The sequence below is a fragment of the Nyctibius grandis genome, chromosome 3 (genome assembly GCF_013368605.1).
Source record: "Nyctibius grandis isolate bNycGra1 chromosome 3, bNycGra1.pri, whole genome shotgun sequence".
NCBI classification, from domain to species: domain Eukaryota; kingdom Metazoa; phylum Chordata; class Aves; order Nyctibiiformes; family Nyctibiidae; genus Nyctibius; species Nyctibius grandis.
In genome coordinates this window covers 64,579,907-64,594,357 of record NC_090660.1, presented here as the reverse complement: position 1 = coordinate 64,594,357, position 14,451 = coordinate 64,579,907, and the positions used below count along the sequence as shown (strand labels likewise).

At 36.9% G+C, this 14,451-nt stretch overlaps 1 protein-coding gene across 1 annotated transcript in view; it reads right to left on the bottom strand.

The window, feature by feature from the left end:
• ASXL3 (ASXL transcriptional regulator 3) overlaps nt 1-14,451 on the bottom strand; it is a 135,569-nt gene that overhangs the window by 12,040 nt on the left and 109,078 nt on the right. The window contains exons 9-10 of the mRNA XM_068396971.1: nt 1,664-1,760; nt 1,088-1,193 (exon numbers count right to left, since the gene is read on the bottom strand). Of these exons, the coding sequence (XP_068253072.1) occupies nt 1,088-1,193; nt 1,664-1,760 (203 nt within the window). The remainder of the gene's footprint in view (nt 1-1,087; nt 1,194-1,663; nt 1,761-14,451) is intronic.

Sequence of the window (14,451 nt, the reverse complement as noted above, 5' to 3'; positions counted from 1 at the left end):
AGTAGCATTGTTACTGCAGAAACACTTTAGTCAATGCCTTAATCTTTAAGTTAATCACATACATGAAGGGTTCCATGTGCCCTGGATTTCCTAAACATCTAACAACAAAACTAAGACATCTCATGGCTCCCATGGCACATTTTTGTCTGCTAAGTATTATGCATAAATTCCATTAAACATACTTGAAAATAAAAAAAAAGATTAGTAACTTTCAAAGATTTAGTTTATACTTTATAATAATTAATACTTCTAATACTTAATATTTTTAAAAACAGAGATGTAATTCTAAGTACTGATGGATTAACTTCTTAAAGCAATTTTTAAAAGGAAATTTCTCGAGTTTTAAAAATATGTGAATCTCCTTAAATTTTGATTTTAAAAAGCACTGAATATAACAACTGAATCTTCAGCTGCTGCAGAATGCCATCTCTGTATCCTCATCCAATGACATTGTGCTGACTTGCCCCAGTTGTGCACCTGGAGTGATACTATCTAATTAATTTTAATCAGTTAAGGGTATTTATTTATTCTTTGCATCTCACTTCTAAAATTAGACTAGTCATTGTCACTTTGATTTGTCTCTAGCCAATATTTCTTCCATGTCATATATTCGACTCCAGCAAAGGGCCATATCAGCCAAACGATAAAAAACCACTATTTGATTCCAGAAACTTTGCAACTAGCTTAGAAAAAATAAAGTAAATAAAAACATACTATAGAAATATCTCTACTGGTCTTCTAGCCTGTAGAAGCTGTATTTATATTTTGCAGGAGGGGAGAACTGCCTTAATGCTATCTTTTAAAAGATAGTTAGAAAATACTCACATACTTGGGCCTTGTGTCTTAAGCTCTCCTTGGAATGAATTTTTATGGATGAGTTACTAACTTTTAAAAATGCAACTGTAATGCAAGTGCAGACACATCACTATAATTCTACCCACAACTTCTTATACTAGGGAATGACTGCCTTTGATAACTGCTTTATTAAGTTTTACAGACATGAGCGTGCTATGTGAAGCAGAGAATTATATTTTCATTTCCTCCTAAAAGAAAATTAAAATATGCTTTTATTTGCTTCAATACTTACTTTTCACCATAAAACCTTTCAAAGAATTTTTCTTTCCAAGGTTCTGTTTTCTTTTCCTTTTCAATCTCTTGTCTGATGCGCAACTGCATTTCTGGTGTAAATTCTCCTAAAAAACAAATACTAACATATTGAATAAAAGTTGTGAAGGATTAGCTTAATATGCGTAATTATAAATTACAGATACAAAGATGACATAGTGATTTCTGTTACAGTTATCCAACAATTCCAAATGAAAATAATGAAAAAGAAAAGTGAGTGTGACATAGAAAGATTTAATTTATCATATAACGTCAGTATTTCAAAAGTATATTGGTGGGATTTAGTTGCATGCATTTACGTTTCCAAGGCTGGCAGTGATGAAAATGCTTGGGTTTTTTTTAAACTGTCAAAACATGCTGCCATAGCAAGCTGTAAAAACGTACACTAAATTCAAAATGGAATCAGCAATTTTTCTTTTGCTGAGTTACTGGTGTATTACACTTTCTATTCTAAAAGTATTTCTCAAATGTAGAAACAGAGACATTCTTCATAAAAACAATTAGCCTTCGGTAAATCTGAGAACAAGTAGAGAGTTACCTTCTGCCAATCGCTGTTTCCACCCTTGCGCTGCATACGCGAAGAATTCATTATTTAGAGCAGAACTACTGAGGCGCAAAACTCCATCACTTCCCATCTAGAAAATAAGCCGATGGTAGCAGAAGATAGTGTCAGAAATAGCGTCAGCTAAGATTACATAAAATCAGAGTTCCAATTAAGGAAAATGTGGAGGGACAGGGAGTGGGAATAACAAAGAAAATCACCTACTACTATTAAAACAGCATTTTCATTATAGTCATTACTGTAAATGCAAGTGGTCTAATACAGCATCAGCGTGCTCTCTTCAGTCAACAGTATTACGGATGATAACCCAGTTTACAACTGATTGATGTGTTTTAATCACAGCCCTTTATCTTGCACTTATGTCTAGAGCTATTGTACACAATCAAAAATCAAGATCATTATTGTACTTGTGCATCTGCCTGGAATATGGTACAAAACAAATTAATTAAATGTAATGAAGACAGTAACTTTGCTGTTTCTAAATAAACCTAACACTCATGGTAGCTAATATGCTGTACCGGCAGAAGGGTGGATGACAGGTAACCTTAACAAAATAACTGGTGTAAGCTCAGCACTAAAACTAAAAACAGCTATACACATAATTTTATAGGCATCAACAGTGAAAACTATGAAAGAACATAATAATTATTTTTACTTTCTACATCTGTCAAACATGCAATGATAAAACACCATTAAAAGTCTTAATCACAAAGTTTTCTACAATAACTTTTAAAGGCAATCCAACTATTGAGCCTTCTTTTACCATAAAACTTAATGCTTGTTTTCAGGTTGTGAGGATATGTCTGACTATTGAAAGAATTCTAATAACTGAACAAAGTAATTATATAAAACAAATTAGCAGTGGGTATTACCTCTAGCATAACAAATAAACAGACAGTAAGTATGAACTAGCAAATAAAGAGAGAAAGAGAGGAAACAGCAGAAGAGGTAATGGTGCTAGAACAAACACTCTCACTATTTTATGTCCTTTACGGTAACTAAGAGATAAATGTTTGACAACACCATTTGTGACCTAGCAGTAAAAACCAGCACATTTTCCAGCATATTAACACATGTTTTAGCTATGTAATATCCCCTAATTCTCAGTGCTTGTTTCAAACTGTAGCCAGAAAGAAGCAGACGTGTCAGAAATATTAAATGATATTTAGCTCTATCTCCCTCACTGAGCTCTATATTTCACTGATAATACTGGCCCTACTTTCAGAACAGTCTTTGCTAATTTACTCATGGCCTAGCTGACAGCCTGTCCCACAATAATCTCATAGGAGTAAACCAGAAAGATGTGAAGTAGTAAAAAGAGAAATGGAGTGATAAGCATGGACTCTAAAAAACAGGCAATGCTAAGGACATTTGATTACAGCAAGAAAACAGTATGTGCATGGTACCAGGGTCCCTCAGCAGCATATGAACCTACAGTACTGCTGCCTGTGATTTTCTGCTGTATGGCATTGTTTTGCCAACAAGCCACAGGATTCGCTTTCAAGTAGGGTGGATATATATTGCTTCTACAATTCTCATGATGTGGGTTGTGGAATGCATGCATATTAATTTTAGATAGGCTATGACTAATGCTGAAACTGGAGAAAAACCAGAAAGAAACAGTGAAACATGCAGCAGAAGCAGCAAGAAAATAAAATCAGTGAGATAAGAGAAAGGCCATAAAGAACATGTACTTATTGTATAAATCAAACTGGTAAGACACATTATCTTCTTTCTGCACAAATGAACTTTTCCAGAAATATTTAAATCTCAGAATTAATACATTAAAGTGAGATTTTTAGATACCAGTGCCTCTTGCACCTGAACAAACAAACCAGTATATGGTTGAAAACAGCACTTACACAATTTCCTAAAAAGGTAAGAGAAGTTACAAAGAAAAGAATCACAAGTTACTAAATAAACAATTCTTTGTTCCTCCAAGCAAGGTGCTGAGGCTACCTTCAGTTTCAACATAAAAGGAGGTGAAATAGTAACATCCATTCATGTCAGTGTAGGTTCTACTCCAAACTTCAGTAAATTCAAGATTTTATCCCTAAGCCTGACAGTGTTTTGCAGGAAAGAGTAATATAGACATGAAATTGTTATTATCATATTTAACCTTATTTAAATGCAGGCTGTCTCTGAAAAGCATGGTCCTCGTGAAACTCCATTGCTCAGCTGATGGCAAACGGTGTAGCCATATCACTAGCCAGATCAAAAAATTTCATAGGAAAGTAATAATTTGTGGACAGTAATTTTCTGTTAAATCAGCAAGATGATCCAACTTACCCTAAGGTCATACGATCATTAGATCCCACGCAAAGCTGGAATATACCACAAGAGGCAGAAAGAGAATGGCACTTTTCAGCAGCAATCCACTTTCAGATTGCATTAAACATAATATGAAACATAGCCAAGTGTGATTGAGCTATTTCACAAGACTGCATAAATCGAGAGCATTATGAAGACTGCCAAGTTACATTACCTTGTGAATACAAGAACAGTATTAGCTTCGTTGTCACCCTGTTGTTCTAAGGACATGAGAAAAGCAAGATCTGCAGGAAGAGTTACTGCATCTTTTATTTTATTGGCTACTAGCTAATATACTTGGGAAAAAAGTGCCAAGTTTTTGGGTGCACAATTTCTTAGAAGGTGTGAAAAAGAAACTGCAAACCCCAAGCTAAATGCTAGAAAGAGGGTCAACCAAATTCAAATGTTAACTAGTCCACCTGAGAGAAAAGCACAGGCTGGAACTTCAGAACTGAAAGCAAATGTTAGCAAGGTCATAGTTGAAGTTCATTAGTTCTTGTGGACCAGAAAAAAAAGCCAAGTAGTAAGTACCTGCGGAAGAATAAAGGAGGGAGAAAAAACCCGCAGAAGAATAGCAGAAAGGGAGAATGAGAAGATTGCTGTGAGTTACCTAAGAAGAAAATTAATATAGGTTAACTAGCAATGGAACAACAGATCATTTGTGGACTGGATCGGATAACAGATGCATACAGCACTGACCACTTTAGATATTAATTGTAATGGCTTACAAGTATTAGGGAACTATGTTCACACGATCAAAAATATGATGTTAAAGACGCTTAGGTTAAAAAAAGTAAGAAGAACAAACTCAAGAAGTCACTGCTAACTTTATGATAGTCATTGCCTTTAATGAACTGGCAGAAGAGGACCTTTTCTGAGACCTGTGTTCATGGGACCACACAACTCACGGAAGATTTAAGCAGCTGGAACAGCTGAAATCTAGATGGAAGAGCATATAATGATACAGAAGGTGGAAACACACTAATTAATTAGAGAAGAAGCTTCCAGTGACCTATTTTAATACTATATGAAAAAATAATTTCAGGCTAACACACTATGGAGGGATGAATGAAAGTAGTCATCACTATCTAGACTTAGTACACATAATTTAGGGTAAGAGATACCTTAAAAAAGGAAAAAACACAGGAAATAAAGAGTTGGCGAGCCCCAGTGACTTCACCAAACTTGCTCAGAAATTTTAGATCAATAAAAACCTGTGCTGGGAATAGAACAGGAAGAATTTATTCAGTCAGTTAAAACTCAAAGAGAAAAGGATGAGGACAAAAAAGCTAAAGGAACTCACACTGGCCGAAGAGCTAAAGTGAATGAGACAGAAATTTTCAAAATGTTCTAAGAAAAAAGTACTAAGTAGAAAACAGATCCACAATGAAATGAGGAAAACAACCCAAACTAAACTAACAAGAAGTTCAATTGTTTAGCTGACACGGGGGAAAAAAAGTTTGAACAAGTCAGAACAGACACAAAAGCAGCAATTTTAGATATAGTTGTTTCGAAAGAGTCTATCAAAAACACCACTAACACAGGCGTTTTAGTCCTTTTCTCAATACCCTAGCCATGTGAAATCAGGCTGACATTTTTTCTGCTCTGTTGAACTTGGAAGGTCTAAGAGGTCTTCCTCCCAAAGTATCAACTAACAACCTCTAGTGAAATCCTCTTTTCTTACCTCACCCAAAGAACGCATTTTCATCTAAGCCAAAAGTTAAAGCGAAAATTGAAAATTTTGAAGCTAAAGGGTGTATTTACTTCTCTATGCTCTGATGACAGAGACAGCACAATTAACCACTAGGTCTAAATTAGAATTTGAAGAAACATGCCAATAAAGCAGTTCTTAAATACACTATTAATTTTTATGGTATTTAAAAAATGCTGTCCAACAGAGACAGTGTGTTAATGAGCTGGAACAACAAACATTTCTTGGAAAGTTTATGTTTTATTCTGTTGAGCTTCAAATTTCTGTTTTCCTGATTAAGCACAATAGTAGAATTATGTTTTCTAATTAATACTTCTGTGCAGAATTCACAATGGCTTTTAAAAGTTCCTCTTTTTATTGAAAGTAAACAAAAAAACACCCAGCCCCAAAACATTTCTGCTAAAACCCAAAATCTGTTTGCATTACAAAGCAAACATCAAACACTCTTATCAAAAGGAACTGAGTAATCTTTCTATGAACAACTACTTCAATTATTTTCCTCCAAGTTCCACTGAAAATTCTCTCCTGACAATAAGACAGGTATTATTTGTGTAGCTCAACGTGAAGATGCACACTGGTGGTTTAGTAGGGATACAGCAAGTACTGCATAGGTACTGGTAGGTTATCTGATCTTGGTTAGAATTTTCAAAAACAAGGTATTAGTAAATCTATTATTTCTCTCTCTCTTTCAAATTATTCAAAAATCTCCTAATGTATTTATGAAACTACTAATGATCCACTATATATAGTTCTTGTGTAGTATAACATACTTCTTACATCAAAGCTTATGTGTGAACATCACACCATTTGACCATAATACCATACAATACAAAACCAAACAAAAAATCAGTGAGAGAAGTGAAGATTCATCCAAATTAAGTGTTCAGCACCACTCAAGTAATTATATACTTTCTACAAACTGCTGCTAGCCCTCTTTTGTGCTTTTATATTTTATCTTGGAGGAAGAACAGTCCTATAATTCACAGACTTTCCCAAAGGTATGTAAAAGGAATTATGTGCAAAAGATGGAAGGTATGAGAAAATATATTTTGACACTTTTGCATTGAAGCCTCCAAAATATTAAAAAAGAAAAATTTAGCAGCATTTATATCACACACAGGAAAAATTACATTTTACTTATGTATATGGAGAGACACCACTGCTGTTTTGTCACATGGAACAAATCCGATTCTCCAGCACTGGGCACCAGCATCAAACTGACCTGTGATGAATGTACAGTGCAAATGTAGCACCTGAAGATGTGGCAACCTTAGTGACTGACTTTCTGAAGGCAAACACTTCAGAGAGCTGGCTGGACAACATGCTGGGCCTGGCTCATTTCAGTCTTGACAATCACAGAGCAAAAGTTCACAGGTGACAGGAAAGACCGGTATCTGTATTTTCCTCCTAAAATCTCTAATACTAAGCAGAACTCTCTCCAAGAAACAGAACTGTTTGAGTCCAAGTACACAGAAATAAACACTTAATTTAGGTACTCTGCATCATCACTCTGGAAGAGCTCCTCTGTTTCCACTAACAGTAAAGGAAGCATAAAGAAGATCAGGCTCCTAATTAGGGCCTCTACATTTGCTACTGAAGCTTGTCAGCATGAAACACCCCCTCGCAATCTAAATCCAAAGAGAACATCAATAGATGTAGCTACCAGATGCTCTCTTGCTCCACAAAATCCCCAAAGGATTAAAAATTGCTATCAAATCTAGTAAAAAGTGATAGTAAGCTTTACAAGAGATTGCAATAACCCAATGCACACCTCAACATGCACGAGCTTCTACCACTTGGACATCCTCTGAATGCAGACTACTGTAAACTAGGTGAGTACTCTGGAACACACACTTTGGTGACTAATTTTTGTGCTTTTCTTATGCATCTATTACATTGGGTAGGCCAACCTTGTCCAAATTCATGTTTGTTGATCCTATAAATTTCCACCACTTCCTACTGGTAACCATGAAGTCTGATGCATTATTTGTTCCTCCATGCCACAGTGTCTTTGTGAGCAAAAACCAGATATCTCAGTGCTTAACACCAAGCTTGGTGGTTCATGTTGTAACAGGACTGAACCGCCTTCTCTTTTAAAGTCCCTACTTTTTAAAATAGGCTACCTACTCATATTACTTTAGCCACCCAAATACAGATGTAAGCAATGACTACTTATACCTATCAACTATCTTAATAGAAAAAACTGACCTTAGACTTGAGACTTTTTCAAGGTTTGTGAAGCAGTATGTGGAATAGAAGACAGAAAGTGCAAAAATAAGTTTGGCCCAATTGTGCTGGTTTTGGCTGGGATACAGACAATTTTCTCCATAGTAGCTAGTACAGGGCTATGTTTTGGATTTGCGTTGAAAAGAGTGTTGATAATACGGGGATGTTTTTGTTCTTGCTGAGCAGTGCTTACACAGAGTCAAGGCCTTTCTGCTTCTCACACCACCCCACCAGCGAGTAGGCTGGAGGTACACAAGAAGCTGGGAGGGGACACAGCCGGGACAGCTGACCCCAACTAAGCAAAGGGATATTCCATACCATATGACATCACACTCAGCAATAAAAAGCCGAGGGAAGAAGAAGGAAGGGGGGACATTTGACATGATGGTGCATGTCTTCCTAAGTAACTGTTATGTGTGATGGAGCCCTGCTTTCCTGGAGATGCCTGCCAATGGGAAGTAGTGAATGAATTCCTTGTTTTGCTTTGCTTGCGTGTGTGGCTTTTGCTTTACCTATTAAATTGTCTTTATCTCAATCCATGAGTTTTCTCACTTTTACTCTTCCAATTCTCTCCACCATCCCACCAGAGAGGAGTGAGTGAGTAGCTGTGTGGTGCTTAGTTGCCGGCTGGAGCTGAACCACGACATCAATTCACAAGCGAGTCCCCAGGTGATACTATGAAATATCTGTGTACACCACCAAAACTGGATGCTTGCCACCTGTGATCAACGGCTTCAGGCCACTACTTCAAGTGCTTTTGGGATTCTTTGAGTGAGTGAGTAGAAGGGGTGACTGCTAGCAATCATAACAAAAACAATATCCAAACTCATACTTTACAAACTATCATTTGATGACAAAGATTAATATTTGCTATTAATGATTTCTATAGTGTTAGTGCCAAAGGCATACAAGCCTAGACCCTACAGCTCTACACAAATGTAACTTAAAAAGTAATGGAGGGTGGTGGCATTCCTGGATGGAATTCTGCTTAAGATTAAAATAACTAATGTAAATGTCTAGACATGGCCTAGGTTTCCAGTCTCCTATTACAGTCAGTGGAGATCTAGCCAATGCAGTCAATGGAGCCTAGAGGACTACCTGGCTGACTAGCAAGTCAGCATCTACTTTACAGTGAGACAAATAGCTCTTCAGGCTCTTTGTTCATGTATTGACTCAATCTGCACGATCGGTAATGGGAGTTTAGCACACTTGGAGACATATAAATTTAGATGTCTCCATTTAGAGGTGAATCCTATCCTCCTCTGTGTCAAACAGCTCAGAAGCTGGATACGGGAAAGCTACAAAGAGGTAACACACTGCAACAACAGAAAAGTGTAGCAAGAAAAGCACTGACCAAATTAATTCCTGTTAATGCTTATAGAGCACAACATAAAAGACAAGGCAATGCATTTCTAAAGGCCATCTACCTTGTCATTAACTACTGAAAACTTATAAAAGATACACTTTGTCACACAGAGCAGAACTAGATACAAGCTCTGCAGATATATTTGAACAAAGTGTTCCAGGTATAAGCAGTCACAAACATGCTCCTGAGCACTGACAGATATAAACCCACATCTGCTGCACTGGACACCAAAGACTACATTGCTATTCCTCTTGAAACAGCACGTTTAAAATGGGCACATGTAAATTTTAAATAGGCAGTCTCAGGCACCAGTAACTAGTTTACATATGAGACTGTTTGGCAAGTTTGAAATTCAGATATAATAGCACAAGGCACCCAAGCACACCATCAGAGAATAAAAAGCTCTCTCCATGCTAAACCCTCCAAACCTTCATATGATCTTTATATACAGACAGAAGTAATCCCAAAATTAGAACCTGTTCTGGAAAAAGAGAGGAACCAATCCCGAGAACAGATTAAGAAAAGCCAGTGCTCCCAGTGTCCAAGAGATTCACCACCTCCAAAGGGGATTCCACGGGAGGAATGAAGACAACAAAGACTATCTGATGAACCTCATGAAGGTCTTGGTAGGTATGATGCCTGCAAAATCTACCCATTTCACTGGTTATTAAACTTTGATATCCATCTATCTTCACCCTAAGAATACAGCCAGAAACGAGACTGAGTGGATGAGAAGTGACAAGAAGGCTGTAGGACTCATCATGGAACATAGGGATCTGTTGATATTTTTATCAGCAGTGACAGACATATACTGCTAATGAAGTCGTGGTTTAATAGGTGCTACAGCAGAACGGCTTTCGCATCTTCACCCGTGGGGTGATGCTCCAAGAAGGTTTAGAGATATGGCAATAAGTAAGCAAAGATAGAAAACAGCCCTCACAGAGGAAAGAAACATGCTGTAAAGACAGACTTGCTAATACCTCCAAAATTTGAATGCTGTATTTATATATGTGGCCCAATAGTATGGGCAAATCAAATAAAATAAAATACGGTTCTGTGGACCACTGCCAAAACAAGTTTATTTATAATAGGAGGGGTTAAAGAAGGGGCCAATATGATGGCAGTGGCACATTTATATCAGTCTTTGATGGTTGAACACTAATGCAAGAACTACAAATGGTACATTCGTAGGAGGGCTTGGAAGATTTAGTTGACACATCAACATTTTGGCTTAATAGGCAAAATGGAGATCTGATAATTCATATGACTGATAGTAATATAAAAGACTAAAGCTTGTTTGGGGAAAAAAAAAGAAAGAAGAAACGGCAACAGAATTAAAAAAATGTGTTTCAAGCAGGCATACTTTCATAAATGCAGAATTAGTTGGGAGAATCCCCAAGAATGTGGTGCTAGTGAAAAAGGAGTTAAAGAAACCTTACAGTTATTTAAATAAACAATACTGACCACACGGAGTGCAAAGCCTCCTGCAAAGGAATAATGGGGATTGTACAATAAGACCACATTGTCTTAGGACGTCACTGTCGATCTCGCAGCATGCAGGGAATGGAAATGAGGTCAACTTACTAAGCAAGAATACCACAGCAGAACATGGTATAATGGGCCAAAATTAGACACAGTTGGCAAGGGACATATCAAACTCCTGAAGAAGTAATTCTGTAAGTACATTAGGAGCAAGAAGATGATGAAAGAAAAGGTCTGCTGTGCAACACAGGTAAAAAACTAGAGGGACACCGAGACAAAGCTAATGTTCATACTGCCTTTTTTGCATCCATCTTCACCACAAATCTGCTGCTTTGAGGTACTTAATACAATTAATACCAGCAACAAAAGGCAAAAGGGTAAGAACTCACCCTTAAACAAGCAAGGAGCTGAATAATTATTATTCAAATGCATTCAAATCATCTGGGCTTGATAGACTAGCCTGTTAAATGCCCACTTATGTATCTATTTCAGAACTGTTAAAAGAAAGAAAAGACAGCACATATGTATAACCTGTGACTAAAGAAGGGAATAAGCACAGCTAAGGACTTAACAGACTAAGCCAGCTTCAGAAGAACTCTATGGCCTACACACAGACAACCGATTCTTTTTTGAGATGCCCTAGGGTATCCTAAGATATTCATATGGACACATTCTGGGCAGATACAACCCAGAACCTACAGGAGACCTATAACCTTTTGAGGAAGAAGTTGGGTACTAGACTACATACCGCAGCACATCTCAATTGACACAAGAAACCTATGTTTAAATATCTAGCTTGCTCCCCCTGTCTTCAAGCTCTGGAGAATATGTGCAATGATTAAAGCACAAGATATCACACTATACACAACTGCCTGGAAGTTAACAAGGAGTTGAGCAACAGCCAGCATGGATTTGTCAAGAATAGGTCACGTCAAGTCAGTCTATTTTCTTTCTGACAGCATAAAAGGCCTTGTGATAGAAGAGAAACAGCACAAGTTTTATAACTTGATTTTAACAATGCTGTGTCACATGACATTTTCTTAAGCAAAGCTAGGATATATAAATTGTAATTAGGTGGCTACAGAACTACTCAGAACTCTTTACTTAAGGAACTATTGTTCATTTATTCTCAACTAGTAGGCTGTATTTCAGGGACATGATAAAAAAATGGAAGGAATTTGCAAATAACATCAGTCAGAGAGGGACTGAGTACACTGAAACCTACAACTGAAACTCAGAATTCTCTTGATGGACTTGAGAATTACTTTGGAAACAACAGGGATAAGTAGGGCATTGCAATAGTGGCAAATGCAAAGTTTCAGATTCTTGTAGTAAAACATAACTAGAGAAATACAAAATAAAGAAACTAAGTGGCTATGCAATGCTTCTGTAGAAAAGTATTTGTAGCTTACGAGCACGTGGGCTGATCACAAACTGAATATAAGTCAACTTTGCTATAAAATTGCAAAGAAGGTGGGCACAACACTGGAAGTCATAAATGGGAGTACTGTGTAAAAACACAGAAATCGCTCGGGCTGGAGTAGTAAGTTCAATTTTGATTGTTGCAACTCAGAACTGGTACAAAGTCCAAAGGAGAGAAATGAGGCTGAACACAGATTTAAGGTCCTAGATCTACAAACACTGCAGTAATAAGGGCTATTGCAAAATGAACACAGTGACCTCCATGCTCTCCACATAGATGCCTAACTGAACAAAGAATAAATGTCAGAATTGCAGTGAGATCAAGATTCATATTAGATACTGAGGAGGAAACTTTCTAACAATGAGAACAATGAAGCACTGGACTTATTTGGAGAGGCTGTGAATTCTCCATCACCGAATAGCCAAAAAACCTTTTAGACAATATCTATCAAGAAAAACAGACATTGTTGATTCTGCCTTAGTGTAGAGAAGACTAGACAGATTGCCCTTTCTTTGCATATTTTCTATATCAAGATATAAAAGATGCTATAGAAGTTTAAAAATAAATTAGTAACAGAGTGTTACAGTTTACAAAGTTAAAGGACGGTATACCAAATTGCCATCTATTACATTATCGTTAAAAAGAAAACTAAAAGTGCTCTTGTATGCATTTCTCTTCTGACCAATTGCCAACCTCCTTTTTTTAAAGAAAGGTACTTAAGTCAGTCCTTGCATGCTGTCTTCAAAACCTCTAGCCTCCTAATGCCCTTCCAATGGAGTTACTCTATGCAATCTAGTGTAACTGACCACAGCTCATGATTCGTATCTGAAACCACCACTGAATTAGACAGAATGACCTTCAGAAACACTGTGGTTTCATAAGGTAATGGCTTAGTTTTGCCTGCATGCGATTTAAACTTTAGATTGCAATTAGTTCCAAAATATCTTAAATGGATGTCACAGCATGGAGCATTGCACTGTCTTCTGGGTCTGCTTGTATTGCGGACACACTCTCTCATTTTCTGGAACCATCTTTCTCAAACACAAATCCATCATATCAGCCACCACAACTACACCTCATGATGGCTGGAAGGAGCCTTACTCATTCATCAACAACTCCTATGATAGCAGTCGATAGCTTGAGGCATATTAAAAGCCAAGTTAGATGCTTTCTGTTCTTGAGGCTGAGTGTGGCATCCTTGTAGAACAGACTTCTCATCAAGCCCAAGAGCCAGAAATTATCATTGAGAAATACAGAATGGCTGCAGATAGTAGTATTATAAGGCCATATGCTTTGTCCATACCAATGTTTCCTAAAAAAAATGTTATCATCGCAAAATGGACAAGGCACTGAAAAGGGGAACAGAACTTATTACTATGCGTGCTCTTGTCAGTCTCTGGCCTGTTTAATTTCTGACTGACACATTCTTCAGAAACACTAACAAGCTCTGCTTGCCCTTACACAAGCCTAAATTCGATATAATAACGCAATAATGATTCTCCTGTTCATTATTTTGGCTAATGATCTGGGAACTAATTATGTCAAGTTTTCCACACCTAGGGCTTTCCCTGTCAAGTAATAGTTGGCAATTATAAAGCTGAACTTTTATCCATCTGAAAAATACTTTTATGTGAACTTGCATGTATTTCTAGTATGAAAATCGTCAACGAAGTTTCTCCATTTCCTATCAACTACTGCTGACTGTTCAAGTATGCCACTACCTATCTATAAGTCATTTTTCCACTTATACAACTACCATTCAAAGAGATTGTGATAAATGGGAGCAAACGAAAAGAATGCTCTAACAGTTGGCAAGTCTATAATAGAGAAGGAGTGTGAATGCACTTGGGTAAGAAAAGGAAAAGCAGCTGTAGTCACAAAAAGTCTGTAAGTTCTGTTAAATAATAGCTGCATTTCTGATGATAGTGTTTCTGCTACACAACTCAATGTTAAGAAAAGATACTGTATTTTTCAGCAGTCAGTAATATGTGAGTGGTACCATATAGTAACAATATCACATAAAATCAAAGTTGAACTAACCCTTGATAACTGCAAGGAACAGATCGTGTAGATAAAGCTTGTGAAAGATCACATAATAGCCAATTACTAGGAAAGCTGTCAAATAAAAGATTTCTATTTCTATTTAGCTTAGCTGGCATAAGACTGAAAGAGGGGAGTTTTATTTTCCATAAATATTTCAGTCCATTTGATATAACTGCGGCTACTACTCATATATATGCATCCAT